This window comes from Meleagris gallopavo, chromosome 19 (assembly GCF_000146605.3).
Source record: "Meleagris gallopavo isolate NT-WF06-2002-E0010 breed Aviagen turkey brand Nicholas breeding stock chromosome 19, Turkey_5.1, whole genome shotgun sequence".
Taxonomy (NCBI): domain Eukaryota; kingdom Metazoa; phylum Chordata; class Aves; order Galliformes; family Phasianidae; genus Meleagris; species Meleagris gallopavo.
Genome location: NC_015029.2, coordinates 1,531,525 through 1,558,610, shown reverse-complemented (window position 1 = coordinate 1,558,610; position 27,086 = coordinate 1,531,525). Strand labels below are relative to the sequence as shown.

The following is a 27,086-nucleotide window of genomic DNA, read 5'->3' as shown; positions in this document are numbered from 1 at the left end:
CTAATTATAACCTAAGCACTCCTACTGCTTAGCACAGGTCAATACTGTCAGCCTTGTGTCTTATTAGCAGCAGCTTTAGGTGAGTTGGAACTTCATTGGCCTAGCCTGCTGTGGAACTGGAAAACAACCTCTACGAAAGGTAAATCCCCTCCTGTGTGCCTCAGCCCCCTTAGGTTGGCCCCTCTTAGCCAAACAACCCTACTGAAGGACAACCCTACTGAAGGACAGCCAGCACAAAAGATAGAACATCACAGACGTGACAGCAGAGACCTCTCCTCTACCCACAGAAATATCTGGGGCACCTGGAAGGCTTGAAGCATCTTCACTGATGCCTGATTCACTGCACCATTACCCTAAATAGCCAGACAAAAGCTAAAGCAAATATCCCACAGGGCTGCCACCATATCCCGACAGCAAGAGCAGACAGCTCAGATCTTTCTCCTCTGGTTAGTCACTGTAAACTGAATTAATTTTCCACCAGAGAAATAAAGAGGACTGGACACAAATGACAGCCTAACCCAGCTTCTGCTTCAGGCACCGGAGGTCTCTTTACTGGGAATACATCTTCATTTATGGAGAATTTGAATCTTAAATTGCTTTGGTTGCATTCATTCTGATTTATTGTTAATACACCTGCACTTCGCAGAACGTTTTAAGGACACAGAATGGCACCAGTGGACCCATTTGCTCTCTAAACAGTGAATTCAGCATCTCAGTTTATTTCTTCTCCACAGCTCTGTTCCTTGTTATGTGTACAACCACAGTTTGGTGCTCAGCAAATAACAGAGGAGGGAGAAACAAAAGGAAAGAAAAACGTAAAGGGGCAGAGAGTTGCAGGGGCAAGGGATGATGCTGAAGTGCCCCATCACTCCCACACACTGCAGCAGGAGCAGCTGCCTGCACACTTACCATCAGTGTGGACCCTCATTGCTGAGGCAGTGATGTCAGTTGTGATGGTGAAGTAAGGAATCCACAGATCCTGCAACACAAGAGAGCCTAATGTCACTGAATCTGTAACCTTGCACGTAAACTGAAACCAGTGCCTAACACAGAAACCAAAGCGACAGCGTTTGTATCCCGACAGATCTGTAGGCACAAATGTCTGGAGAAACCCCGTCAGTGCTGTGCTTAAGTTCATCAGTTTGTTTCTTACTCAAATACCTCATGCAGAACCAAAGCAGAAAAAAACATTTTTTTTTCCTTCTGGACCAAGTATTATTTGCTATCTTCCACACTTCGCTTCCTGAAATCCCAGAACCCAAGGGACAAAAAGAGGTTGAGGACACGAGACTGGGTCCTCTGAGCAATCTTCTTGCAGACTACATGGCTTGCAAGTTGTACTGCATGATGGTGAAGCAAGGGGACATTTCAGCAGGGGATGCAGAGCAGTGCTGATGAGACCCAGAGCTACCTGGAGTCCAAGACAGCACAAATCTTGCAGCCTGACCTATGGGAACATCCTGCAAGGCTGATCTTCAAGATGACCCCAGAAGTTTCTTGAGATATTGCAGGGTAAAGTAGCAGCAAAGTGTGGTACGTAACCAACCTGATAAACAGGATAACACATGAGAAGAATGGCCTAGCCAAGACCTTCACACATTTATTAAACACAGGCAAGACAAAAATCAACAAGCTCTGCTCCTTGGGGGTGAGCTCTCATTGGTTTCTATGCTTGTACTCATATCTCATACTGCTGGGAAACCTGAATGGGAGGGCAGCTTCCTGCTCTCAGACCACAGCACTGCGCCTCCTCTGGCACAGCTCTGATGGAACCAAAGCCAGGCAAGGACTGCAGCTGTCAGTACAAGCTGAGTAGTGCTCCCTCGTTGGGATCTGTGGTGCAAGTTTTGGTACTGTCCCATAGGAAAGGCTCAACTGTCCAGCAGTTCTGTTGTGTTTTGGTTTTTTTCCTTCTCCTGGTGAGTTCACTCTCTCAAGCAGCTCTGCAAAGATGCTGGAACTGGGCAGAACTGGCAGATGCTGCTCAACCCATCTGCTATAAATGCCATGGGAGAGAGGATGCACAAAGTGTGGCTACAAGAGCATAGGGGGACCTCTCCATGCTGAAGATATCCTGATGGTCACAGATCTCAGAGCATTGACCACATTTTAAGCAGAAATACAAGAACAGGGAGAGAAGCCTACGTTATGCCTCCTTTCATAGTCATGCAAACATGTGCATGAAGGAGATTGAACCAAGACCTATCATGCAGTCATAATGTTGGCATTTCTTAGACAGCTTCATTTGTTTAGGAGAAGAAACACTATCCAATTCTGAAACAAGACCTGAGAAAAACTTGCTTTCCTGATTCCTCAGACCTGAGCCTCCAGCTGAGATGGTCTGCAAGAGCATTCTGTGTGCCTGGCATGATGGACAAAAGCCCCAGAGCCAGGTACTCTGCTGGACCAGCACAAAATCACAGCATAGCTGAGGCTGGAGGCACCTCTGGGTCCACCTGGTCCCACTTGCCCCAGCACAGACACCCAGAGATGGGGCCCAGACCACACCCAGAAGCTTTGCAAGGTGTCCAAGGAGAAGACCCCCCAGAGCTCTGTCATACATGCTTCAATGTGGCACCCTCAACTCTTCCCAAAGGAACACTGCAGCTGGCAGCTGAAGAGCTATGGCTCTGAATTGAGGGTAGAGAGCTTGTTGCTCTTCAAGTGAAGCTTCTGGGTGCCTATGTGGAAGGATGATTCCTATCCCACCACCAGCACCCTGCAGTCTGCCTGGACGCCAGGCTTCTGCATAGCTTGTTTTAATGGCAGATGAGGAGCATCTCCTGCAGATGTCAGACAGCACTCTTACCAGAGCAAAGGCTGCCTCCCTCCACCAGGGGTGGGTAGTTTTAGAGTAACAGTAGCTGTGTATTTTGGAAATATCTTTCATAGGCCCTGCCTGGCTTTCTGTTTGTGCTTTCCTGACAGAACAGCCTGGTTTCTTCTCCCAGAGCCTTTGGCTGACATCTCTAGTGGCAACCATGGGGGCTGCTGTAACCAGGGCTCCACAGACAGCTCTGCTGGGATCCCAAGACATCTACTGACAAGAGCTGAGAGAGAGCAAGTGCTGGAGAAAATGGAAACCTCCCTTTCAGTAACAGAAATAACAGCTCTATGTAAGTGGTTATATGCCCTGGCTGTGATGTGGAGCAGAGATGAGGGCATGCGGGAGAAACGCAGGATGCACCTCAGTGAAGGAGAGGTAAAAAGGAACATCTGCTCCACTTCTTAATTGTAAGCTCTTACAAGGGCACAAGGGTCAGCACCCAACATAACTCTATGGGCAGAAACTTCTCAGGTTCTGCTGTGTCCAACAAGAACACAGCTGGGATGGAGCCAAGCACCAAAGAGAACCTAGGCTGTTAGGGCTGTAACCAACTCTTGCTAATGTTTATTTTCGGTTGGAAATCACCTAAAACACTCCAAATATTGAAGAAGTACAGAAATTTGGAGTCTGGGACACCTTAAAATAATGCTTAGGAACACATTTCTTCAATGCTTAATGCTTTTTAATTTAACTTTTGTCATTTTATAAATTACCCTTTACACTTAGGCAGCTTTCAGCTTCTGTCTTTCCACTGATGTGCCTGGCTAACCAGCACTGACGGTATGAATTGCAATTAGAGGTGAATGCCTCCTTCCTTGCAGGGTCACACATTTCCCTCTACCTATCAGCTGGAAGATACCCACAGTCACAGCCTGAAGGGTTTGCCCTGTGGCACTGCACTCAGAGGTGATGCTGTGTATGCCTCAGAGCTGGATTTCTCTTGGACAAACTTCCCTTCCTATGACCACAAGGTTAGGACAGATCACGGAATTACAGCTGTAATACATAAAAATCATAAGGTAGGGAAGAAATTACTGCACCTCAAAGGCAAGTACAATAAATTGACTGCAACGATGGCAGTAAACCAGGGGGAGCAAGAGCCAGCCAAGATCAGGAGGCATTCCTCTGTTTTGCCATTCACTTCTCAGAGCTCCATGGCTCCTCCAGAGTCCCACGGCTCACACTGCAGCACACCATAATTCACACCAGGTTAACTGGGAGAAGGCAGAGCTCAGCACCACCATGAAGATCTCAATGCTTTGCAGCTCCTCCGCTGCATCAAATCCAACAGAAAGAGCTGCTGCAGTCACCAGACACTCGGTTTTCCTATCAGGCACTGCTGAAACCAAATATAGAAGCTGGAGTGCTCCAGGAAGGGACATGCACGACTGGAGAGCTAGCAGGATGGCTGCTGCCATCCAAAGAACCAAACAAAAATAATTCCAGTCTCGGGTCTTATCACTAAAACCTGCACAGCACAACACTATTTTAAGCCACATGTGATGATTAATCATTTACTTTCATCCTTGCACTTACGTAGGGAATGTTTCAGATTATGCAGCAAATTGTCAGTGTATTTCCAATATATTTATGAATCTTTTATCACAAGGATTCCAAACACAGGAATAATGTGGTTAAGACTATAATGAGGTAAGACTGCAAGGTACCCAAATCTCCTGTGAGCCCAGTGATGGAGAAAGACAACCACTGATAACTGACTTCACAAGCTGCAGCTGGAGGGAAGGAGGACTCTGCACTGTCAGCTCAGACAGAGCACACAGCACCTGGTGATTACAGCACTGTGTGTGGAACAGGGAAAGCCTGGACGTTATCTCAGCTTTCAATAGGCTGTTCATAAGCACACGGTCTTCAAAAACCAACGGAGCATGAAGCCATTGCTGTCCTGTTAATAGCATTCTTTTGTAAGGTGCTCTAAGGGTCTCTTAGAGTCACATTCTATAAGCCAATTATAAAACCATCTCGTCAATTTGACTCCAGGGACAACTGAACGTTTGCTCTCAGCCAAACGGGTCCCTTTGTCAAGCAGAAGTAGTGAAACTATTCCTCTTGTGTATTCCTAAATTCACCAAGATGAATGAACATCCACCATAACAGTGTGACATGGCATTCCTGGTTGCAGCGTGTTTTCACAGCCCTGTACCTACAACTCGAATGGAAGAGAGACATTTCTTACAGCAGAATGCAGTTCAGCCACATACACGTGGGCACAGTACAGTCAGCAACCTACCTCGATCTGTTTATCCTTGAAGATGTTCCTGATGGTGTTGTTAAAAGTTGCTCCAGAAAACATTGAGGTTATTGGATACGTCAAGTCTAGCATAGTCTTAAACACTGAATTCATAACCTAAAAAGAAAAAAAAACCCAAACATTTCAAATAATTTACATTATTCACATGCAAGTTGAGAGAGGTCACATTTCAGACTCTACAGCAGACGTGTGGGAAGTACTGCTACTGCAGTGCAAAAGTCAGCAAGGGGACAGAAAAACAACCACAAATCCATGACCAATAAATCCATGTATAGCATCATAAATGCACACCAAAAAGCACCAAGCTCTGCAATGATTTGCAGTAAGGCTATGGAGAACTGTGCATTTGTGTCCCTTCTACCTGGAAATCCAAACTGGACTCCAAAGCCATGGGCCCAGGCATTAACAAATGCACACGAATGGTACAAATTATTTTAATAACAGAAAGAAATTATGGATTATCTCCCTTCTGAGTCGAAGCTACAGCGTGTTTAGGATTTACCCTAATGTACACACAGTTTGCCTGCATGGAAAGGAAACCCATCCATCAGTAATACAGGTCAGATGCGGATCCCATTGGGTTTCCTCAAGCACTGCACACACCACTGCATCACAGCAGTGGGCAGGCACTGGCAATCGTGTCTCTTCCAACACAATGCTGTAATTCAGCTCTCATGGCTTCTTCTTCCTTTTCTTCCCCTCCTCTCCATTTCAGATGTGGCACAACCATGCACTAACCTACAGATGAAATGATGAAAAGGGTTTCAAAGTAATTGATCACCCAACCAGCATTATGGCCACATGAGCCCTGTAACCATGCTCTGGAACTCAGCACCTGATAAACCCCAACGAAAAGCTGTGTCTGAATACACGACACCATATTCAGTTAACACACAACTGAAGACAAAAACAAACCACAAGGAATCCACCAGGCTGGATGTGGCTCTGGGCAGCCTGAGCTGCTGGTTGGTGACCCTGCACACAGCAGGGGGTTGGAACTGGAAGGTCACTGTGCTCCTTTTCAACCCAGGCCATTCTATGATTCTATGAATTTACTTTTATAATCAAATAAGGCCTCACTAGAAAAAATAAACATTAATATTAGATGAAATCTTTTATCCTCCAAGTTGCTCTGCAGTTTAACAAACAGATTGGCAGACAATAGGGCAGCATACACAGCTGGACCCCCACAGCAAGAAGAAGCCTCTAAAAACCTGCATCTATTTAAAGCTCTGCAATCAACATCTGGCGTTTGCTCTACCCTAGCAGTGATGTGAAGGATTAGCCTACATTGCTGTGCCCAGCTGCTTTTAAGCATATATTATCTATCTACCCAGAGAAAACACAGCCATGCACAATAAAGGGGAAAAAAGATTCTGGAAAAGCAAGTACACAAAGAGAAAATGTGGGAGAAGCTGAGATTCTCAACACAGGGCCAAGGAGCAACCTGTTACCACTGCTCACACGGGGGGGATGACAGTGTGCATCCAAACTGCAGGTCTCACCCCAGTGTAAGTGTCACGTGGAACTGGTTTTGTACTTAAAATGGGGATTTGATCTCTGGTGGTGCTCAGAGCAATGAGTTCCAGGAAAGAGGAATTTGCAAAAATTCCATTATTTAATACCAAAGAAGGGTGTCTCCAAACAGTGCAGCACACATCAGGCTATCCTTGTAACAAATAACTTATATATTGCAGAGTCTATATTTTACCTGCAATTCAGGCTTGCAGTAATTTTGTACATGAATAAAAGCTTTCTAATTAATGACTATTTCCTTATATTCTCGTGAGTGAGAGACGCCCTTTCAGCAGCTGCTGCTGCCATCCACCTCCCTGTGCCACCTGAGAAAAGCTGCACCCCCTGCACAAACCATCCTCCAGATGAACACAGCCCTTTGGAAAGGCTCCCACTGGGAGGGACTTTTTAGAGCTCCCCCATAGGTAAGGAATTTCAGCAAGGGAGGGACAGGGAAAGAGCGGAACAACAAGAGGAAACGTAGGTGAGAATGGGCAAAAAGAACTGAACTGTGACCTCTGCCTATTTTGCTCTTTGGTGCAGGATGGTTACAAACTGGTGTCAATACCAGGATAACCCCAGTGCTTTTTTTTACCCAGATTGTTAAAAAAAAAAAAAGCAGCAAGGGTATGGGAAAAATTTGTTGCAAGAAATACAATTAAAAGCAGGAGTAGAAAAATCATCATAGAATTATAAAATGGCCTGGGTTGCAAAGGACCACGATGCTCATCCAGTTCCAACCCCTGCTGTGTGCAGGTCGCCAACCAGCAGCCCAGGCTGCCCAGAGCCACATCCAGCCTGGCCTTGAATGCCTGCAGGGATGGGGCATCCACAGCCTCCTTGGGCAACCTGTTCCAGCATAAAAACATTTTAAACTACAACAGCAGGAATCCAGAATTTCATGTAGCTCCTTTTCAGGGTTGGGCTGCACACTGTCAGTGAAACAAGCGATGGAATGCACAAAGAAAAATAAGTGAAGAGCCAAGGTAACATTACTCACACAAACAGGACGAGAGAGATTCATCTCAAGGGCAGAAAGAGATAAAGAAGAAGTTCAGATTTAAAGGTGAACTATTAAAAAATTTAAAGAGATAATAAATCCAAATGAACACTTGGAGCATTTTGAAGCCATAACCAGCTGGGAGGGCAGCAAAGGAGACAGGAGGAAAGGGAATGCGTTCCAGGTGAGATGTTCTGATGCTGTGACACTACTGTGCCACCTACACAACCATTAGCTGGCAAAAAGCTGCAGGATGGGTTAACAACACCTTGCAAAGCAGTGGTTGGTTCTGGATTTTGCATGCAACCCATGATCTGAATTTCCCAGATGCTTTGTTTGGGGTTAATTTCAGCACCCCAGATAATACAATCCAAATGGTACAGATGAGCTGTCACAGCTATAGATACATGGAAAATAGATTCCTCCTGTTCCTCTTGCTACAACAAATCTAAGATTTAACAACAACAACAAAAAAACAACTTATATTTCTGCTTGTTGTCAGTAGTCTGGAACATAGAATTCCACCTGAAAGGCAATCACAGAGGGAATGATGGTCAGCTGAGAAAGGGAACAGCAATCTGTCCTTATTCGGATTTTGCAAGCAGACAAACCCAGTGAGTAAAGCCTTCACCACCAGTTGATAACATTTAAAATGCTGTTAAAAAGCAACAAACCTCCGTGGGGCCCAGGTTCTCCTGCAGCCCCTCCTGCACACGGCCAGTGCATGTCCTCTAATTTTTCAGCCCGGTTTAAAAGACAAAATGTGCTCATTTATTTACATAAAATATATAACTAAGTTCTTATTTCTTCAGGGTTCTCTATGCACAAGGTTGCTTTAGCCTCTGGTACATTTTGCTGTGATGAATCAGGGCTAAGCCTCAGTAACCAACACTCCCTTCACCTTTTTTTGACCCCCTCTGGCCAGGAGGTATCTTTCCCATAATATTCTGCCTGCTCTTCATACCAATTGAGCTCAGTGTTTGCCTGCTCATCTAATGCTCTGCCTTTGTTTGCATGGACCATCCTTGTAGCTGCTGTTGTGCACAGGAAGATCTGGCACACAAAGTAAATCAGGGTAGCATGCAAAGGAATTCACAAAAAGAAAAACCACTGAACGTTTGGGTTGGAGGGACCCTCACAGCCCCCAGCCCCACCCTGGTGCCTCTGAATGGAATCCCTTCCTTCTACCACGTCACCTGCACGCTGCTGAGGATGCCTTCGATCCCACTGTCTGTGCCACTGATAAAGATGCTGCAGAGCACCGGTCCCAAGGTGGACCCCTGGGGGACACTGCTGCACCCCCTCCTCATGCTTCCCCCTGACTCCCAGCAGCAGTCCCACACCAAATCCCCCCCACGTGGGCACAGCATCCATCCCCTCCCAGCCGCACATACTGCCCTCAACCTGACCTGCATCCCTCCTTCCCGTGCCAGCTGCTGGAGGAACAGCTCCAGGGCTGGGCCGGCCACAAAGCAGCATGGCAAAAGGTTAAAGAAAAAAAAGTGATTAAATTTGGCCAGATCAGCTCATTGTATAGCTGCAACCTCAGGAAGCCCAGCCTCAGCTCACAGACAGCAAATGGCTGCAGGATCCTACCCAGCAATTCTTAACACTGTTCTCATTGCTGGAAGCTTTTAACTGCAGATTCCTATAATCCTTTTCCTTTCCACAACAGAATATTCCATTCTTTGTGAAATATGTATACCTTGAAATATCCTCCTGTAAAAAAATAAATAAATAAAATAAATCCCCAGCACTCTGTTAACATGAAAGCTTTGTCTGCACGTTTGTTTAGTTTTAGTCCTGTTGCTTAAACACAGAGACAGAAGGAACACAGAGGAACTATACAGCAACCAACCTGACTGCTGCTTCTCAGACCTCTCTGTGACAGCACAGATAAAGTCATTTCTTTGCTGCTTCATTAGGTGCAGAAAACACGTCTGGTTAAAAAATTCCCTTCTCCCAGCCCCAAAGTGCAGAACTACAGATCTGCCCATTTCTAAAAATACCAGGGAAGAGAAATGACTGCAGGACAAATACCAGCATTTGTTTTGATGGTGTAAAAAAAGAAAAAAGCCAACGAGAGTTATCTAATCCATCACAACGGAGGCATCTCAAATCCCCCCCTGGGCTGCGGCCTCTCTGCTGCGAGGTTTGACACACACAGAGCCCAGCAATAACCACCAGCTAAAGCTCACAGGCTGCACAGCACAGAAGCAACACTGGAGCAGCACGCAGTGCTTTGAGGGGTCCCTCCTCAAAGCCCCCCTGCACAGCAGCACTGCTGCCTGGGATGCTGCTCTGGAGGAACAGAGCTGGGACTGCAGCACTGGGAGCACTGATCTGCTCAGCTGCCACTAAGAGAGGCAGCTCCTTTTCTGCCTGCTCATTTCTGCATCTTCTGTGTGTGCTCTGCAGATCTGCCCTGCTCCTGTTGGGTGCTGGGGACAGGGGTTGCTCTCCTCACTTAACCTACAGCTGCCGCATCACAATAAAATCGAGAATAATTCCCCCTCTGCTCTGCTCTTGTGAGGCCCCATCTGCAGCACTGTGTCCAGGTCTGGAGCCTCCAGTACAAGAAAGACAAAGAGCTGTTAGAGAGGGTTCAGAGGAACCACGAAGATGAGCAGGGGGCTGCAGCACCTCCCCTACAAAGACAGGCTGAGGGAGCTGGGCTTGTTCAGCCTGGGGAAAAGAAACTGCAGGGTGACCTCATTGCAGCCTTCAGTACCTAAAGGGAGCCTACAAACAGGAGGGGAATCAACTGTTTGAAAGGGGAGATAACAGCAGGACTAGGGGAAATGGTTTGAAGTTGAGGGAGGGAAGACTGAGGTTGGATGTCAGGGGGAAGTTCTTTTCTATGAGAGCGGTGAGGTGCTGGAACAGCTGCCCAGAGAGGCTGTGGATCCCCGTCCAACCCTGGAGGTGTTCAAGGCCAGGTTGGATGGGGCCTTGGGCAGCCTGGGCTGCTATGAAATGTGGAGGTTGGTGGCCCTGCATGTGGCAGGGGGTTGGAGCTTCGTGATCCTTGAGGTCCCTTCCAACCCTGGCCATTCTGTTATTCTGTGAATAACTCAGAAAAGCTACAGGTAAAAAATAAAAATACATATATATTTAATCCCTCAAACTACTTTGTAAGTGAGCTGTGATCTGAGCTTAGGGAGGGGGACTGCACACAAACACTTTGCTGGCTGGAGCTCAGAGCAGGCTGCCAGCAGGGAGAAGGCTTCCAGCAGAGCGGGCTGTTCTGTTCTCAAACCCTTCTGTAATTTCTGGTTTAAACACAGACCTGACAGCACAATCATACAAACCTGAAGGAAATCCATTCTTCATTAATAACCAGAAATACTTGCTCTAACAGAGGACATTAACCTTAATGCAGGTTTTAAGAGACAAACACCTGAACAGCCAGAACGCACCGCTGGGCCAAAGCCTGTCCTTCTCTTTGGAAACCTTCTTTCAGCTTAGCAATTTGTGTTTAGAAGTCCATCAATAGCAGAAATTTCTTCATTTCACCTTTAACCATTTCTGGTAAAAGCAAATGTGATCACAGCCGAGGCCAGCGAGTGCAGGAGCTGCAATAATGCAAGTGCCACAGAAGCCCATTGCCGAGGTGCCCACACAGCAGCACTGCCAGCTCTGCCTCCCCACACACAGAACAGACCTGGCACGTCAGGCAAGCTGACCATCCCTTAACAAGTGCATGGAGGAAAATTCCACCACTCCAACCTGGCCATTAAACATAAGAGCAGCTGAGAAGGCAGTGAGCCACAGACTGCTAGAGGCAGGGAGGGTCACTGCAGGGCAATCTCACTGCTGCTCTGATGCTCAGGAAATAAAGACCACAAGGTTAAATGCTCTGAAACGATTCAGTACCACTGGTTTTAATATCCTTAATCTCAAGCCTCCTCTGCATCGTGCAGCCTTCTGATTGCAGCAGACTGCTCTGTATCACAGTTGATGTTTCAGGCACTTCCCAGCACGGGCAGCTTTGCAGTACAGCACAAGAGCTGCCCTCCCCCAGTGACAGAGGTGAACTGCCCAGCTCTCACAGCCACCTTCCCACTGGCACTGCATAAACATGCACGGTTCCCAGTGTGTATTTCAGTGCCACAGAGCAGCTAGCTTACAAGGTACGTGGTGTCTTACAGCTACACAGCAATTCTGCTTCACTCCATAGCTTGGAAGGCACCTAGAAGAGGCAAACTGTACTGATGCACAAGCAATGCCTCCTTTTTCACCCTAAAACTCAAGATTCAAGCAGACCCAGAGCTCAGTGTGATTTAAGAATTGCCTTTCAAAAAGGAAACCAACATTAAAATGCGATTTTCATATAAATAATGCAAAATCTGAACAGTACTATATAACTAGCAAACTTCAGAAACAATGCTAGATGTTCACCACTCATCAATTTCAACCAGTGCAACCTGGTGCTAGTATCCTTTTCCCCCAATATCCCACAATAAATTCATTCACAGATGTCACTGTTTCAAAGAACCTCCCAAACCTTCATTTAACAACGAATATATGGCTTTGTCTGTAATAAGCATTAATGTCAAGCAATTCTCCTGCAGCAGAGCATCACCATTCCAGAACTCTAAGGCTACAACATGAATCACACATTTTGCATTTAGTGAAGAGAAGGATTACCTCTGTCAATCAGTTCCACTGAAAAATGACAGCATGTGAGAACGAAAGAGAGAAAATTACACAAAAGAAAAAACATTTGTTGAAAGTTGGAAACAGATTCCAGCACATCAAATAAAGACAAAACAGAAATCAGTGCATGCTAACACACTTGAAAAACATCATTCTGCGTTCGTATCTTAACTGGGAGGTTGTACAGAGCAAAACCAAGTATGTGGATGCTGCTCTCCTCAAGGAACTCCTGGGGCTGCAGCACAACAGGGAGCAAGCTTTGGACTTCACTCTCTCCCTGCCAGGCCTATCGGGCACCCAGATGCAGATGGCTGCACTGCCTCGGATGGCTGCTGCCTACCAGTGCTTGTGTTTAAGCTCTCATCTGAAAAGGGAAATGCAACACTTGGAATTCTCACCATGGCCCACTGCCTGGCTTTGATCCTCAGCTGATTGTAGCTGCGTTCTTCTGCGTACAGAGCACTCATGAAGGCGCCGATGGACGTTCCTCCAATCATATCCACGGGGATGCCAGCTTCAATCAGCGCCCTGATAACCCCGACCTGGGAGCACCCCCTGTGCCGAGGACAAGAAGAGACATTATCAGACAAACAGCCATTGAGAAATCACAAACACATAAATGCTGCCTTCTATAGGAGCTTGAATGCACGCCAGCTGAACTGCCATTCCATTGCTAAACAAGAGCCAAATACAGAAGAAGCAGAATGGCAGCAGAAGGCTTCCAAAAAGTCTCCCTGATTTCAGTATGAAGGACAGGGAACAACAGCCAGGAGGTAAACCATCGGGGGAAGAATCAGCATGGCTTCAAGGGAGAGCATCCAACATCTACCAGGGTTGTTCTGGAGCACTCAGGGATGGGTACATTTCAGAGACCTTAGGGAAAGAATAATCACTGGAAGAATCAAGAACCTCAGCCAAACTGTGATGATGGGATGGCTCAGCACATGGACTAATCACGAATTTGAAGATGGAAAGCGGAGCAGAGACAAGCTGTTATCAGAAGAAGCAATTTCATTCAGCACACAGACAAGGGGCAGATGAGGAGGCAGTGTTTGACGATGATACCAATTCCCTCGGGACAGTAAATCTAAAATCCTCCTTGATGTCAACAGAGGCAGAAGGATCTTAGAGCAATGATGGAGTCTGGTGATAGAACAGATGAACTTCGATAGCATAAGAAATAAAAATAGCAAAGCATCTCCAAGCAGGGAGACATGGGGCTACCTGGTAAGGTCACTGCATGGAAAGGCTGGCGTTAAGTGAAGGATTTACACACAGACACATAACACAAACTGGGGAACCCGCTGTGCCCACATGCCAAAGGAGTCAAATCACAAACAGATCGAAATGTAGACTGCACGAATCGGAGTTATGGGGCTGTCAGCAACTAAGCACAGAAAGTCTCGGTGCTTGTGCAGGTAATGCCAACACATCAGCTCATTCAGCTCACCTGCAGGGACTCTTTGCAGCCCAGCCACCCAGCTGTACAAACTTCCTTTCCCCACCTTCATCCCGTTTTTCCGCTCCCCCGCAGCTCGCTCTATTTCCGTCCTTTTTCCCTTTGCTGTTTACATCTCACAAATACTTGCTAACAGCTGCCAAGTCCACTGTAGGTGTCATTTGGCCAAGCTATGCCGAACACGTTCTTTCCATCTAAAATAAATCCCCTTCAGCTGCTGAAAAGCTTTGAGGCAAGTTCTCAGTTGTACCGGTGTAAATGACTTCAGTGACAGATCTGCACTGGTGTAAAGCAGGAGCTGAGAGTAACTCAAGTTGTTTTCCTCTCTGAATTCTCCTGCTGCTTTCCTATTGTTTCCTCTCATAGGTTGGAAGGGACCTCAGCTCCAACCCCTGCCGTGGGCTGGCTGCCCCCCATCAGTTCAGGCTGCCCAGGATCCCAGCCCACCCGGCCTCAAATGCCTCCAGGGATGGAGGATACTCTGATACTGACACTGTGCTGAGGAGCAGCCCTTGTGCCACCAGACCTGCTTTCTGGAGAGTGCCTGCATCGCACGGATTCATTTCCACACACTCATTACTATAAAGCATTTCCTGCTCAGAGCGTAATTTTAAGCAGGCCAGGACTAGCTTCACCCTGGATTGCCTCCCTTGAACCTTTCCCAAAATAGGATCTCCTCATCTACGCATTCATGCATTCAGAAAATGAGGAGTTTGATGTGATCACACTGGGTTTGGTTTTATTTCACTGTACGATGCCCTTGAATGAATCACAAAAGATTACTGCTGCTTCTATTGGCAAACCATCACCTCCCTGCCTTGTATGAGCAAAGTCCCAGGAGATATTTTCACCTCCCAGCCAAGTGTGCAACAGTTCCTCATCTCCAAGACATGGACTGGTTTCAGTGCACTGACCAATGAGACAGAAATGAAAGGGATCTCTTATTGACTTGTTCTGGTTATTGGCTTTGGGTTTATTTAGCTTGGAGAAGGCCCAGGGAGACCTCACTGCAGCCTTTCAGTCCTGAAGGTAGCTTACAGGCAGGAGGAGGACCAATTTTTTTTTTACACAGTCTGATAGTGATAGGACAAAGGGGAATGGCTTTAAGCTAACAGAGGGGAGATTTAGGTTAGATGTTAGGAAGAAATTTTTTACTCAGAGGGCCATGAGGCAGTGGAATGGGCCGCCCAGAGCTGTGGGTGCTCCATCTCTGTAAGCACCTAAGGCCAGGCTGGATGGGATCCTGGGCAGCCTGACCTGGTGGTTGGAAATCCTGCCATAGGCCTTAGGCAGGGCAATTGGAACTGGAGGATCCCTCCAACCAAAGCCATTCTATGACTCTATGACTGCTTACACAAGGTTGCAAAGCTGATTCCCCCAGCTCCAGCATTCTGAACGGCTTTAAGATGAAACATGCCTGTGTAAACTCAGACACTTCAGAAAAGTGAGCATGTTTGAACCCACACCATTTCTCTACGTACCCCCAGCCTGCTGAAAGATGACTTCCTAAACGTTTCCCCCCTCTTTGCACCTTTAACTCATCACTTCAACAACACCACTACACACAACTCTGCACCAACCTGTCACAGTTGGAGCCTTTCTTGTCCTCTTCTCCCCAGCTTACAGCACCCACAAACACAGGCACACTGCCATAGGAAGCAGCATTCCTGGACAGGAGCCGTGCAGGCTGCACACAGCCCTCTTAGTGACATCCCACCACTGCCTCACACACAGCCACAGCACTGGAGAAGGAAGGGAATTCAGGAGCTACATCCCTGCTAACAGCCTGGGTACTGGGGCAGAAGAAACAAGGATCGCGTGCTTCTTGTAATAGCAGGCACAATTTCACAGGGGATTTGTCCTGTTTCAGGATGACATGTGAAGATGCAAGTCTTTGGCACATGCAGTACAAAGGAAGGTTGCTCATGATGATGCTGTATGGATGCAGCAATGCCAGAGCACAAAGAGGAATGGAGAAAGGGGGCTGGGAAATCTCTGGCACAGGAGCCCAGCATCTGGGGAATGGAGGTCAGAAGGAAGAGAGGAGTCCAGCTGGAAATGGGGAGCGAGATCAGATGGAGAAATGTATGCTGTGTGCTGCCCGCTGCTGGGAGTGGGGTTAAGGACAAGGACTCCTGGCATCAAAGACAAATGACCTAAAGATGACTTTCAAATAACATGCAACAGAACCCAAAGAATTGCCTAGCACTCCAGAAAAGCTCAGTCTATATATAAACAAGAACTCTTTTCTGTCGTGTATCACTCTTTCAGACAGGCTTGGCTAACTCGTGTCCTTCACTGAGAGCAGAAATGGCAACCACCAGGTCAAGGAGGAACTGAAACAGGAGCCCTGCTCTGCTGTCACTGCCATTACTGCCCTGCAACCTCACCTGAACAAGGCAAATTAGGGATTGCTCTCTGCATCCACTCTCCTCTTTTGCCACTTACTGCACTACTTGCCAAACTCATTCTAAATGAGCTTAAGAAGCCTCCAAAAGGTGACCCATGCTTCCTAAATTCCAAGCACCCCTTCTTCTTTTCCGTTAATAATTACAAATAAACTATCACAAAGCAAGGAGAGAATTTGGGGGCTGAAGACATCTCTGTTGAACAAGACAGCAAGGCAATCAGAGCACAATCCTTCTGGCAAGAGCTCTTGCAGCAAAATTCCTGCTCCTGAAACAAGCCCCTGCTTTCATCTCCTGGGGAGATGCTGCTGGCATGCAACTCTGCTGCATGGAAGCCAGAGCTCAACTGATAAAAGAAAAATTCTTTCAAGAGCAGTGATGTGTCTGCTCTGTGTCTGCTGCCAGAGCTGCCATTAGATACAACCCACTGACAAAGGCAGCAAATGCAGCAGGACATTTCAGAGCACGCTGTCTGTAGGAATACAAGCTGTTCTCCACGCTCAGGTCAGGGGGCTGAAGAAAATACGGTCAGTGCTTAACAGAGATGGTGCACCAATATTCTTTCTCACCAACAACACGTAACGTAGTTCCACGGGCATGCAGAACTGTCATTTTCTGAGCACGACTACAGAGTGGTGAAGCTGCAGAAGTGATCGTGCTGCCCCGACCTGCACTGCAGGTACAGACAGGAGAGCAAGCAGCTCAGATTCCCACAGGGCTTCCATTCCAGACTGAGAAACAAAGCAAGTCTTCTGCTTGGTGAAGGTGTACCACCTCCAATATGCACCCGTAATCTTCTGCAGTGCAACACCACAAACAAGCTGGGCAATCTAAACACTCGTGTACCTTTCCAGCAGCACTATGTCCTAGGTTCCCCAACCACAAGGCTGCCCAGCATCATAACTCTTGCCTGCAGAATCACAGTGCTTTCAGCTCAAAGTGGTGACAGAAACCACAGCTCCTGCTGAGCTCCTCGCACACTTCCCAGGAAGTTTCCATTGAGGGTAACATTTAAGAATGAAGTCCTACTTCTAAGCTGACTCAATAGAAATAAGCCTCATTACCTGGTCCTCATCCCAACACAATCCTTCGCAGCAGCTGCCCCAAGCGAAGCTTTTGCAACCACCTCCTCATGGTGAAACTCCAATTTCTTCTGCTCCCAACCTTGTTCCCCCCTGCACACTAACTTCAGATCAAACTTTAGACAGAATTTCAAAACGATGCACTTGGCAATGCACGAGATGCATCATCCCTAAAGAGACTGAAGCAGAGCCTCTTAGGAGCAATTACTCTGCAGTTCATTACCCAAGCATCTGCAAACAGAAGGCCTGAAGGCTTCAGTCCATGACCACATCTCCTGAGATTTTCTTAGCTAAGGCAAATACTAATCTCACTGCTTTATTTTTAGGAGTTGGGCTTTGTTTGCTCAAGCAATGCACTCCAGGGCTGATCTGGGTCAGACGCAAATTAGGAATCCAAATCTAAGTTACCGTCTTTGTTTCCAAGGAAGACCCTAGACTCCTTATCATCCCCCATCAGACTATAGGAAATAGCACCAACAGAACCCCCAGGTGTAATTTTATCTTTAAGGATAAAGACTTGAAATTCTTCACCGCTACTTCAGCCCCCAGCCATCCCCCTGGAACCACATCTGCTGTTTGAACGACTCTGGGAATCCGGGCACCTCACCGCGTGGCTGACACCGGAATTCAGTTTTCATTTTTTGGTCTGGCTCACTCAGACATGGCAACGGATCCTCTGCACACCACAGGAGTGCAAACACAGGGCATAAGGCCACTTCTCCAGCCCTGACGGGCTCTAAAGCCCCATACATCCATCTGAGCTTGAAAGAGGGATACAATAAAGAACAATCACAGCTCTGAGATACAGACATCTAGCGAGGAGCACGCAAGCATACTGCAGGTTATCAGAGAGCTTCCCTTCCACCAAACATACCCCATGGCAGTGAGCTGGCTGTGCCTGAAGGAGAGCAGGAGCTGTGGGCTGACAAATGCAAAAGCTGTGGGGATTAACCCAGAGTCTCTAACTTCCTGCCCTTGCAAATACCAGAAGGCTGAGGTTGGGCTCAGTATACAAAGGGATTACTTTGAAGAAAGGGAATTAGGGGAAGGATATCTCAAGCATTCAGCTCTTTTCCTGACATGAAGCACAGTCAGCCTCTTTCAGATCATTCTGACACTTCTCTACTATGGAAAGCTTGCTTCATAATCATTACTGGTCGCTAACAGACTGTAAATGCTGCAAAAGCCTCAGTTTCATTCTTTGGTTTAAAAGAAGAAGAGAAACATTTTTCGGGCCTCTTTCATATTTCAATTTCATTTAGCAGTGGCATCACAATGGATTTCCTGGGGACTCTCAGGCTCCTTGCAGCCAAACCAGGCGAGGGTGCCCTCAAACCTCAGCAGCCCTGGGGAACACACGGACTTTGGCTCTGTAAGCAGACACCACACACAGGATTACCAACAGCCTGGATGCTCCTAAACCACTGGAATAAAGAGTTAATTAATTATTAACTTAATCATAATAATTGGGTTGGATGTCAGGTTTCAAGCAAATTCCCCAGGCGCATTCAGCTCACTGCTGAATGCACATTCAGGGAGCACAACACCCTCTTAACGCCCCCAAATTTCATAGTGATAACGGTTTAAACTTCTTCTACAAGTGCTCCAGAGCATTTTATAGAGTATGACCTGTGCTGAGATGCAGCAGCCTTGTTTTATAGCACACCACAAGCACTTCAGGCATTTGCCCAAGTCTAACCTGGGTCACAGGCTGAGCAAAGCAGAGCAAATCCCTGTTCCATGCTGCAGCGACTGCCCTCCACGGCTGCAGTAATTCACAGCACCGTGAGCACCAGATGCTGTTGGTGCTTTCTGGAATCATCCTAACCAAGGTCAGAATGAAGAACAAATGATTTTATCATCAGCAATTTTGTTTCATAACCTCCTTCAGAACAATTCTTTTCATCAGGATATATTATTTTAATATTTCCAAGAGTGGGAATAGCATTTTTATATATTTCTCAAGCTGTCGGCCCTTCGTTTACTGTGAATTCTAAAAACTGTGTGATGGATGACAAATGCAGGGCACGCCTGCATTTAGAAAGCAGCGAGTGCAACCCCAAGCACTGACATCAATAATCTCTTTGCAAAAGGCAGTGCAGTCCCAAAGCACACTGCGTGATCCAGGGGGAATTACTCCAAAGCTGAGCAGTGCCTGTTGATGACAAATAAGGACATGTCCCAGTATGGGAGCAGCAGTTGGCAAAGTATTTCTTCTTTCTCTCTTTCTTTTTTTAATAGCTCCTTTGAGAGAGGATTTGAAATTAAATCCTGGGAGAGGAAAAGAAGAGCAGATATAAGGCAAACAAGCAGGAATGATAGGATGCAAAGAACATGTTAATCTCAGGGCTTGGGAATGTCTGAACAGGAAACACACTTACAGACTAACAAAGGAAAGAGAAAGGATGAGGGGACCTAGATAGGAATGGAAGCTTGGAGGAGACGTTATTAATCAAGGTAAGATGAACAGTATTTCTATTCTGCAACAGGAGGACGCGGGGATACCAACACATTTGGGTTCCTTCAATCCCTGTGTGCCTCACACCCAGGGATGCTCCCACTAGTCTCCATTTATGTAAAGTTTTGAACCCAGCAAAGGCTCTGAAAAGTATTTTCTGTATTCTGATGTATATGAGGAACGCTGGGAGCCAAGGAAATGCCCGTGGGATTTTCCTTCGTCCCTCCGTAACCACTATATTAAACATGCTTAAGATCCCATAGAGGAAAGCACCCCTCTGTGCTCTCTGTAACTGTGTTTTCAGCACACATCTCTGGAGACGGTTTCTGAACTCAGGCAGTAAATCCTTCCCCTCTGCCTCCCATCACTCCCCAGGCACACATTCACCATCTGGGTGCTCGTGGTCAGGAAGGACTGTTCCAAAAGGCAACTCCAGCTCCTGTCTGAGGCACAGACATCGATCTTGTGAGCTCACATCTCCTCTTCCAGTGCTGCATTCTGCAGTGTTGGTATTGAAGAATTTCCACACACATATTCCTTCCACTGACCCAACTAAGGAGCTTCCTATCATCAATTATCAGTCTTAGCTAAGGAATAAGAATTAATCTTCCTTAACTGCTGGAACTGCATCCAAAGCACCTGCACCATAAAACTTGATGCAGTCTCCTCTGAAGACACTGTTCCTGTCTGAAACCATCATTAATAACCACACTGCTGCCATCACCTGCACCACAGTGAAGAAGTCACTGAGTGCTGTCTGCATTTTGTAAGCAAACCACCCAACCCGAAGGACTGCACTTCACTATATGTACATCACCTCCAACTCCAGGCTTCCCCCATCACAGCAGACATTTCAGCACATCCTGAAGGCTGGGATGTACCTAACAGCTCCACCACTGCTTTGCACTCAGAAGTCTTCACTTCTGTTGTGCCCAACAAGGCCCACCAAGCTTGGGAACTAACTGACAACACTTCTATCTGCTTTTGTGGGCTATGGAGCAAAATTCAGCAGTCCACAGAATCACAGAATGGCCCAGGTTGGAAGGGACCTCAAGGACCATGAAATTCCAACACCCCTGCCACATGCAGGGCCACCAACCTCCACATTTCATACCAGCCCAGGCTGCCCAGGGCCCCATCCAACCTGGCCTTGAACACCTCCAGGGATGGACGGGGATCCACAGCCTCTCTGGGCAGTAGATCCCTGTTGCTAAAGAGCGTGCACAGTTCTGAGTGAAACAGAGTAGCAGCCAAACGTGAGAAATGCAGAGACAGTAAAGCCTCCTGATTTTATTCTTTGTAGAGTCTGGGATCTTGGAATCAGGCACTGAGGGTACAGAAGGAAAATGTGGTTTCTCAGAGCAAAAGGATGATGAGATTTGCCACTTGGGCACTCTCTCTGGCTTTGGATCAGTGGCTAAAGTCCCTGAACTGGAAGACAAATCCGACTCTAAGGAGTACAGAGACCCAAGGGAGGCTCAGCACCAGGCAGCACCTGGCCTCCAAAAGCATGGGGTCTGGGCACTCAGTGCCTTGGGGACACAGAGCAGCAGATGAGGAAGAAGCAGGTTCAGACACAAGCAAGTCCATAATAAGGAACGCATAACGTGCTTCTCCTGGGCTGCTTTTATCCTCCTGTTCCAGAGGACCAGTGCTGAAAATAAAGAAGGCAGAAAGAAGAAGTTGATTAAATAGGCCAACTGCCCAAAATGAAAAGGCAGCAATTAGTCAAACCATTAGAGTAGATGAGAACAAGCAGTGTGGGGGGAGGGGAAATCTATTTCTCAAGAACGGAGGCAAAATCATAGCATCATGTAATACAATTGAGAATGGCCTGGGTTACAAAGGACCACAGTGCTCATCCAGTTCCAACCCCCTGCTGTGTGCAGGTCGCCAACCAGCAGCCCAGGCTGCCCAGAGCCACATCCAGCCTGGCCTTGAATGCCTGCAGGGATGGGGCATCCACAGCCTCCTTGGGCAACCTGTTCCAGTGCCTCACCACCCTCTGGGGGAAAAACTTCCTCCTAATATCCAACCTAAACCTCCCTTGTCTCCGTTTAAAACCATTCCCCCTTGTCCTATCACCACCCACCCTCACAAACAGCCCATTGCCCCTCCTGTTTATCTGCTCTCTTCAAGCACTGGAAGGCCACAATCAGTTCTCCCCTCAGCCTTCTCTTCTCCAAGCTAAACAAGCCCAGTTCCCTCAGCCTTTCCTCACAGGAGAGCTGCTCCAGCCCTCTGACCATTTCAGTGGCCTCCTCTGGACCCACTCCAAGAGCTCTGAGTCTTTCTTGTGCTGGGGAGAAAACTGAGTAGGGAAAAGAGAAGAGATGCCTTGATGAAATAAATACCTAGAAACACCTTTAGCAGCAGAGCAGCAGCTTTCGGGAGAGGCTGCCATTCCCTACCTGAAGGAAAGGGCTGGGAGGAATGGAGAAGCAGAGCACTGTGGAGCCAGGACAGCAGTGGGACACAGGCTGCACACGTGTGCAGGTAGGGGAAGGCAGCAGCACCCAGCACCAGCATGCAGCTCATCACTTCAGGCACAGCACCCAGAAAAGGCAAGAAAGTGCTTGCAGCGTCTCTGATGCACATTGTGTGTTTGTATTGTACAGCACTCATCAAAATACCCAAACAAATGCGTTGAATGCTTTCTATTTTCCTAATCTACGCAGAATCGGCACATCGGAGCAAATGAACTCCTACAAGAATGACAGTATAATCAACAACAAGGCTTGTCATCACTGTGTCAGTCAGCCTTCTGCAACATCACGACCAATTGTTTTTCTCCACAGCCCCAGGGACTCTCAGATACTTCTCTATTAAGTATTTACTGCCTGTAAATTTAAGTTTTCCAACAGCTCTGCTAAGACAACTACGGAAAACCAAAGGAAGGGTGGGCTGTGTGTGGGATGGCTGAAGTTCACGACAATGACGTATGGGAGGTTCGTGCCTTTATTGCAGGGTTTGCTGTGTCATTATTCTCCCAACTGCATTTCAAAGGTATTATTTTTCTAAACTCAAATCTCTTTTCCTTCCCCCAAACTCCTCGGCGATTCTAACTGAAATTAAGTTAGCACTTGACTATAGCAAAACACTATAATTTCAGAAGTGTATCACTTTGATTGGTTGTATTTTTAACTTCACAAGAGAAAGAAAACCCTCAGTTCCTACGTGCCTTTTGTCATGACAAACCAAAAATAATGACTAGGAAGCTGCTTCGGTAAAACCTCCCGAACTGACTGTCATTGGGATACAGACAAACATTCCAGAAATAACAACTAAATAATTGATATTACTGGAGCCACAGGGCACAGCACCTCTCACAGCATCAGCAGCGCCCTGTGCTGTTTCTCAGCCCAGTCTGACTCGTGCTTCCAGAGCAGTGCAAGAGGTAACTTCAAGTAGAGTGCTGCCCAAGGGCCACACTGAGCAGCAGGAGTCTGGCAGCCACTCATCATGCTGGCCACTCAACAGGCCGTAAGCAGAGGATGATTTCCAGTACCCAATGCACAATCTCTTGTAGCTTTCTTGTCAGTAGTGAAGGCGATCTCAGAACTTTGGCCTGCAAAGCTTTCAAAGGCAGATCTGTACAGAGCTCAGAATAACTTCATCCTTTCCCAAGAGTCTGGACTGTACTCTCCCTTGGAAAACAAATTAAACAACAACAACAACAAAAATCAGAGTCTTTCATCCAATCACAATTTTGATGACAATCTAGCTACAGAAATAGCATGCAAGCACCTTTCTGTCGAGAAACACAATGCTCCCACCATCCACGTGCCATCAGCATGAGCTCTCAGAAAAAGCTCTTTGGGCCATGAAATGTAGAAAAGATTTTAGAGAAAGAAGGAAGTATCATATTTATCCACTATCTGCCATTTTATCCTCTTACAGTCTTCCACACTGCATAGATGCAGAGATGGACAAATTAATGGCTGATGAGACGTGAGCACGTTGTTGAATGGGTGACTGCATCCAGCAAAGCTAAACACAGCAGCTGTGCAGTGCTTCAGTTTTGGGGAAGAAGACAACACAGGACCAACAAACAGGCTCTAACAAGTCTGCTCTTTCTTACCTCTGCTCTTGAAAACCAGCAGGTGGTAGCTTGCAAATTAAGCAGTAGAACAACAAAAAAAATTAGTTTGGCAAAAACTAGAGCAGTATTTACAGAAGGAAGAAAGGAAAGGAATAAGCAAAACGTGCTGCCAGAAATACACAAGTACATGTATTTTAGCACAGCATAGGCTTCAGTAAAGAGAGATCTCAGGTAGTAACAAAACAAAGCAACGCAACCAAAAAAAACCCACAAGAAACCAAGTGTTTTATATCAGTTGATAAGAAATCTCCTGAGATATACAGATTAAGTACAAGCTCCCTTCCTCTGCTTTATTTTGTGCCTCCACAGGATAGTGTTTATCTCAGAAATGAAATACCGAAATCATCATCTTAGGTGAAGAAACTGAGAAAGCAGGCAGGATAAAGGCTTCTTTACAGACACTCGAAGAAACAGCCAAAGCGAAGCACTGGCTGTCTCAGCATCGAGTGACTAATCAGAACAAGCTGTCACAAAGGAGTTCTAACCTTTACTTACAGGGAATATTCCCTCCCCAAGCACATGGTGGTCCCAAGACAAAAATGTGGTATCTCCATGAATCTGGATCAACAGACAATATGTAACCTATATATTCATACTTGTATTTGAGAGCAGTATTTCAAAGCACTGTTTTAAAGAAGGGCAAGAACATGTTGATGAAGATAATGAAGTTGGTGCCCTCTTGAATACTAAATTCTACATCTTTCTCAACGGAAAAGTTTCAAAGTTGAAAGGAATTCCAAAGAAAAACATTGGTAATAGTGCATTTCCAAAGCTCGCTTGTAACTCCACTGGAATCCTATCAGGAGTGTTCAGCACATGCCCTAGCCTTGTGTCTGCAGACATGCACACTTTCTGGGAGGCAGGGTGTGAGAAGCATACAGGTACCTGGGGTATCACGTCATTTTAAAGAAGAGAACATTCTCTCATCAGAGAATTTAATTCCTCTGGCTGTCTAAACTTTGAAAAGCTTTGAGGGCTTTGGAAAACTCGTCAGCCACATTGTAATGCAAGAATCTATTGGGAAAAACCCATAGTGGAGGCCAACATAAGAAAGAAGAGTCACATTTACCCTCATCATCTCCTGACATTAAGCCCCACGTATGAGAGGGCTCATAACAAACAGTACCAAACACTGACATTCCTATTTGTGTTCACAGAATCACAGAATGGCCAGGGTTGGAAGGGACCTCAAGGATCACGAAGCTCCAACCCCCTGCCACATGCAGGACCACCAACCTCCACATTTCATAGCAGCCCAGGCTGCCCAGGGCCCCACCCAATCTGGCCTTGAACACCTCCAGGGATGGACGGGGATCCACAGCCTCTGTGGGCAGCTGTTCCAGCACCTCACCACTCTCATAGAAAAGAACTTCCCCCTGAGATCCAACCTCAATCTTCCCTCCCTCAACTTCAAACCATTTCCCCTTGTCCTGCTGTTATCTCCCCTTTCAAAGAATTGATTCCCCTCCTGTTTGTAGGCTCCCTTTTGGTACTGAAGGCTGCACTGAGGTCACCCCGCAGCCTTCTCTTCTCCAGGCTGAACAAGCCCAGCTCCCTCAGCCTGTCTTTGTAGGGGAGGTGCTGCAGCCCCCTGCTCATCTTCGTGGCTCCTCTGGACCCTCTCCAACAGCTCTCTGCCTTTCTTGTACTGGGGGCTCCAGACCTGGACACAATACTCCAGATGGGGCCTCATAGAAATCCACAAAATCCACAGTAATCTCCAAACAAAAATCCACCCAGTTACGTTTGCATAAGAAAAGCATCTCCTCAGCCTCTCTCCAGAATGTTATTTACAGAACAGTGCAGTTCTGATCTAATCACAACTCCGCAACAGTGCTCTAGGACTCTACAGCAATGCATCCACGTGCCCAGGACACACCACAGGACACACAGCAGCAGGCTGAGACCTCTGGCAGCAGACACCAGAGAACATTCTGGGACCTACCTGGCTCCCCCACCACCAAGGACCAGGGCAATGGCATTTCCAGTCAGAACACGAGCCAGGCGAGAGAAGTCCGAGTGGCGGTCCGATGGCTTCTGGAACACACGTTCATACATCTCTATCTGCAGAAGGGAGGAACACAATGATTGTTCTAGAAGCCATTCTAAAAGAATGTCTTATAGCCCGTGCTAACATACCAAAAAAAAAAAAAACGGGGGGGGTTATGTACTGTTCAAACAGGCCTCATAATCAACTGCATCTCCCGTAATTTGGCTTAAGATGAAAGAAATTCACAGTAGTGCAGTATTTTCTATAAAGATATTTCTCTTTCTTGATGAAAGATTTAAAAGTACTGATAAACATGGAAAGCCCGATAGATTTAAGAGAACAGCAGCAATGTAACACTGAGCTGCAAATAAGAACATCCTGTAACAACACCGTGTCAGATAACGTTTGAAAGATGGATCACGAGTACTGCAGCCCAACCACCAAATCAGATATCTCACCAGCTTTGGCAAGCTTCTTTTGGAAAACACTCTTCGTGGGCAGTGGATATGAAGATGTGCAGAACACCAGCTCCTCATATTGAGCCATTCCACAGTTCGGGAAGGAAGAGGTCCATCCTCCTTATGGAGCAGAATCAGCTGCTTCTGGGCTCGGACCGCTGTGTTCTCCAGCATCTTCTCCAGCTACAGGAAATTATATGCACCAAAGGAATGGAGGTATCAGGAACATACTGCTCCGTTATTAACTTAATGAGATGTTCTGTTTTGGAATACATATATGCACGTGCAAATACATGCCTGACACCTGATCTGTACGTGCCGATTGCTGTGCACACTGAGAACCTCAAACAAGATGGATTTAGTCAACCACGCTGATAGCTGTGGGCTTATGTGGCAAAGAGAACTCTAAAATTGGACAAGGATTTAAATCTGAATGTAAAACAGTGATTTTTATCTAGAACACACACCATTAAAAGCACAGCACAGGTGCATGCTGTTACACAGAATGAAATTGCTTCTCAAGTCATACCTGAGCCTGAAAGCTTTCAGTATGCTTTGTTGTTTTTTTTTAAACATCCAATCAGACCGCTTTTTTCTCCTTGCCCTTCTTAATTTTTGCTTCAGACATCTGATGGTGAGCTCCCATTACTGTGCTTCCTGCCTCCCCCATGCTGACAAAGAACCAACACCAGACACAAAAGAACGCTGCAGATGGGAACAGACCCAGGCTCTTTGGAGGTCAGACTCAGCACTTCACAATCTTAATAGTCCTATTTTTCCCCCCCCAGTTCCTGTAGAATTTGTGCCTGATCAACAAACTTCAGCAATAAAATATTAAGGATAAAAATAGGTGGTAGGA

The 27,086-nt window shown here is 46.6% G+C and overlaps 1 protein-coding gene across 1 annotated transcript in view; it reads right to left on the bottom strand.

Annotated features, from left to right (window-relative positions):
• The window catches only part of PNPLA7 (patatin like phospholipase domain containing 7), a 116,918-nt gene that overhangs the window by 19,241 nt on the left and 70,591 nt on the right, over window positions 1–27,086 (bottom strand). The window contains exons 24-28 of the mRNA XM_010720756.3: window positions 26,228–26,410; window positions 25,725–25,843; window positions 12,669–12,825; window positions 5,076–5,192; window positions 910–979 (exon numbers count right to left, since the gene is read on the bottom strand). Of these exons, the coding sequence (XP_010719058.1) occupies window positions 910–979; window positions 5,076–5,192; window positions 12,669–12,825; window positions 25,725–25,843; window positions 26,228–26,410 (646 nt within the window). The remainder of the gene's footprint in view (window positions 1–909; window positions 980–5,075; window positions 5,193–12,668; window positions 12,826–25,724; window positions 25,844–26,227; window positions 26,411–27,086) is intronic.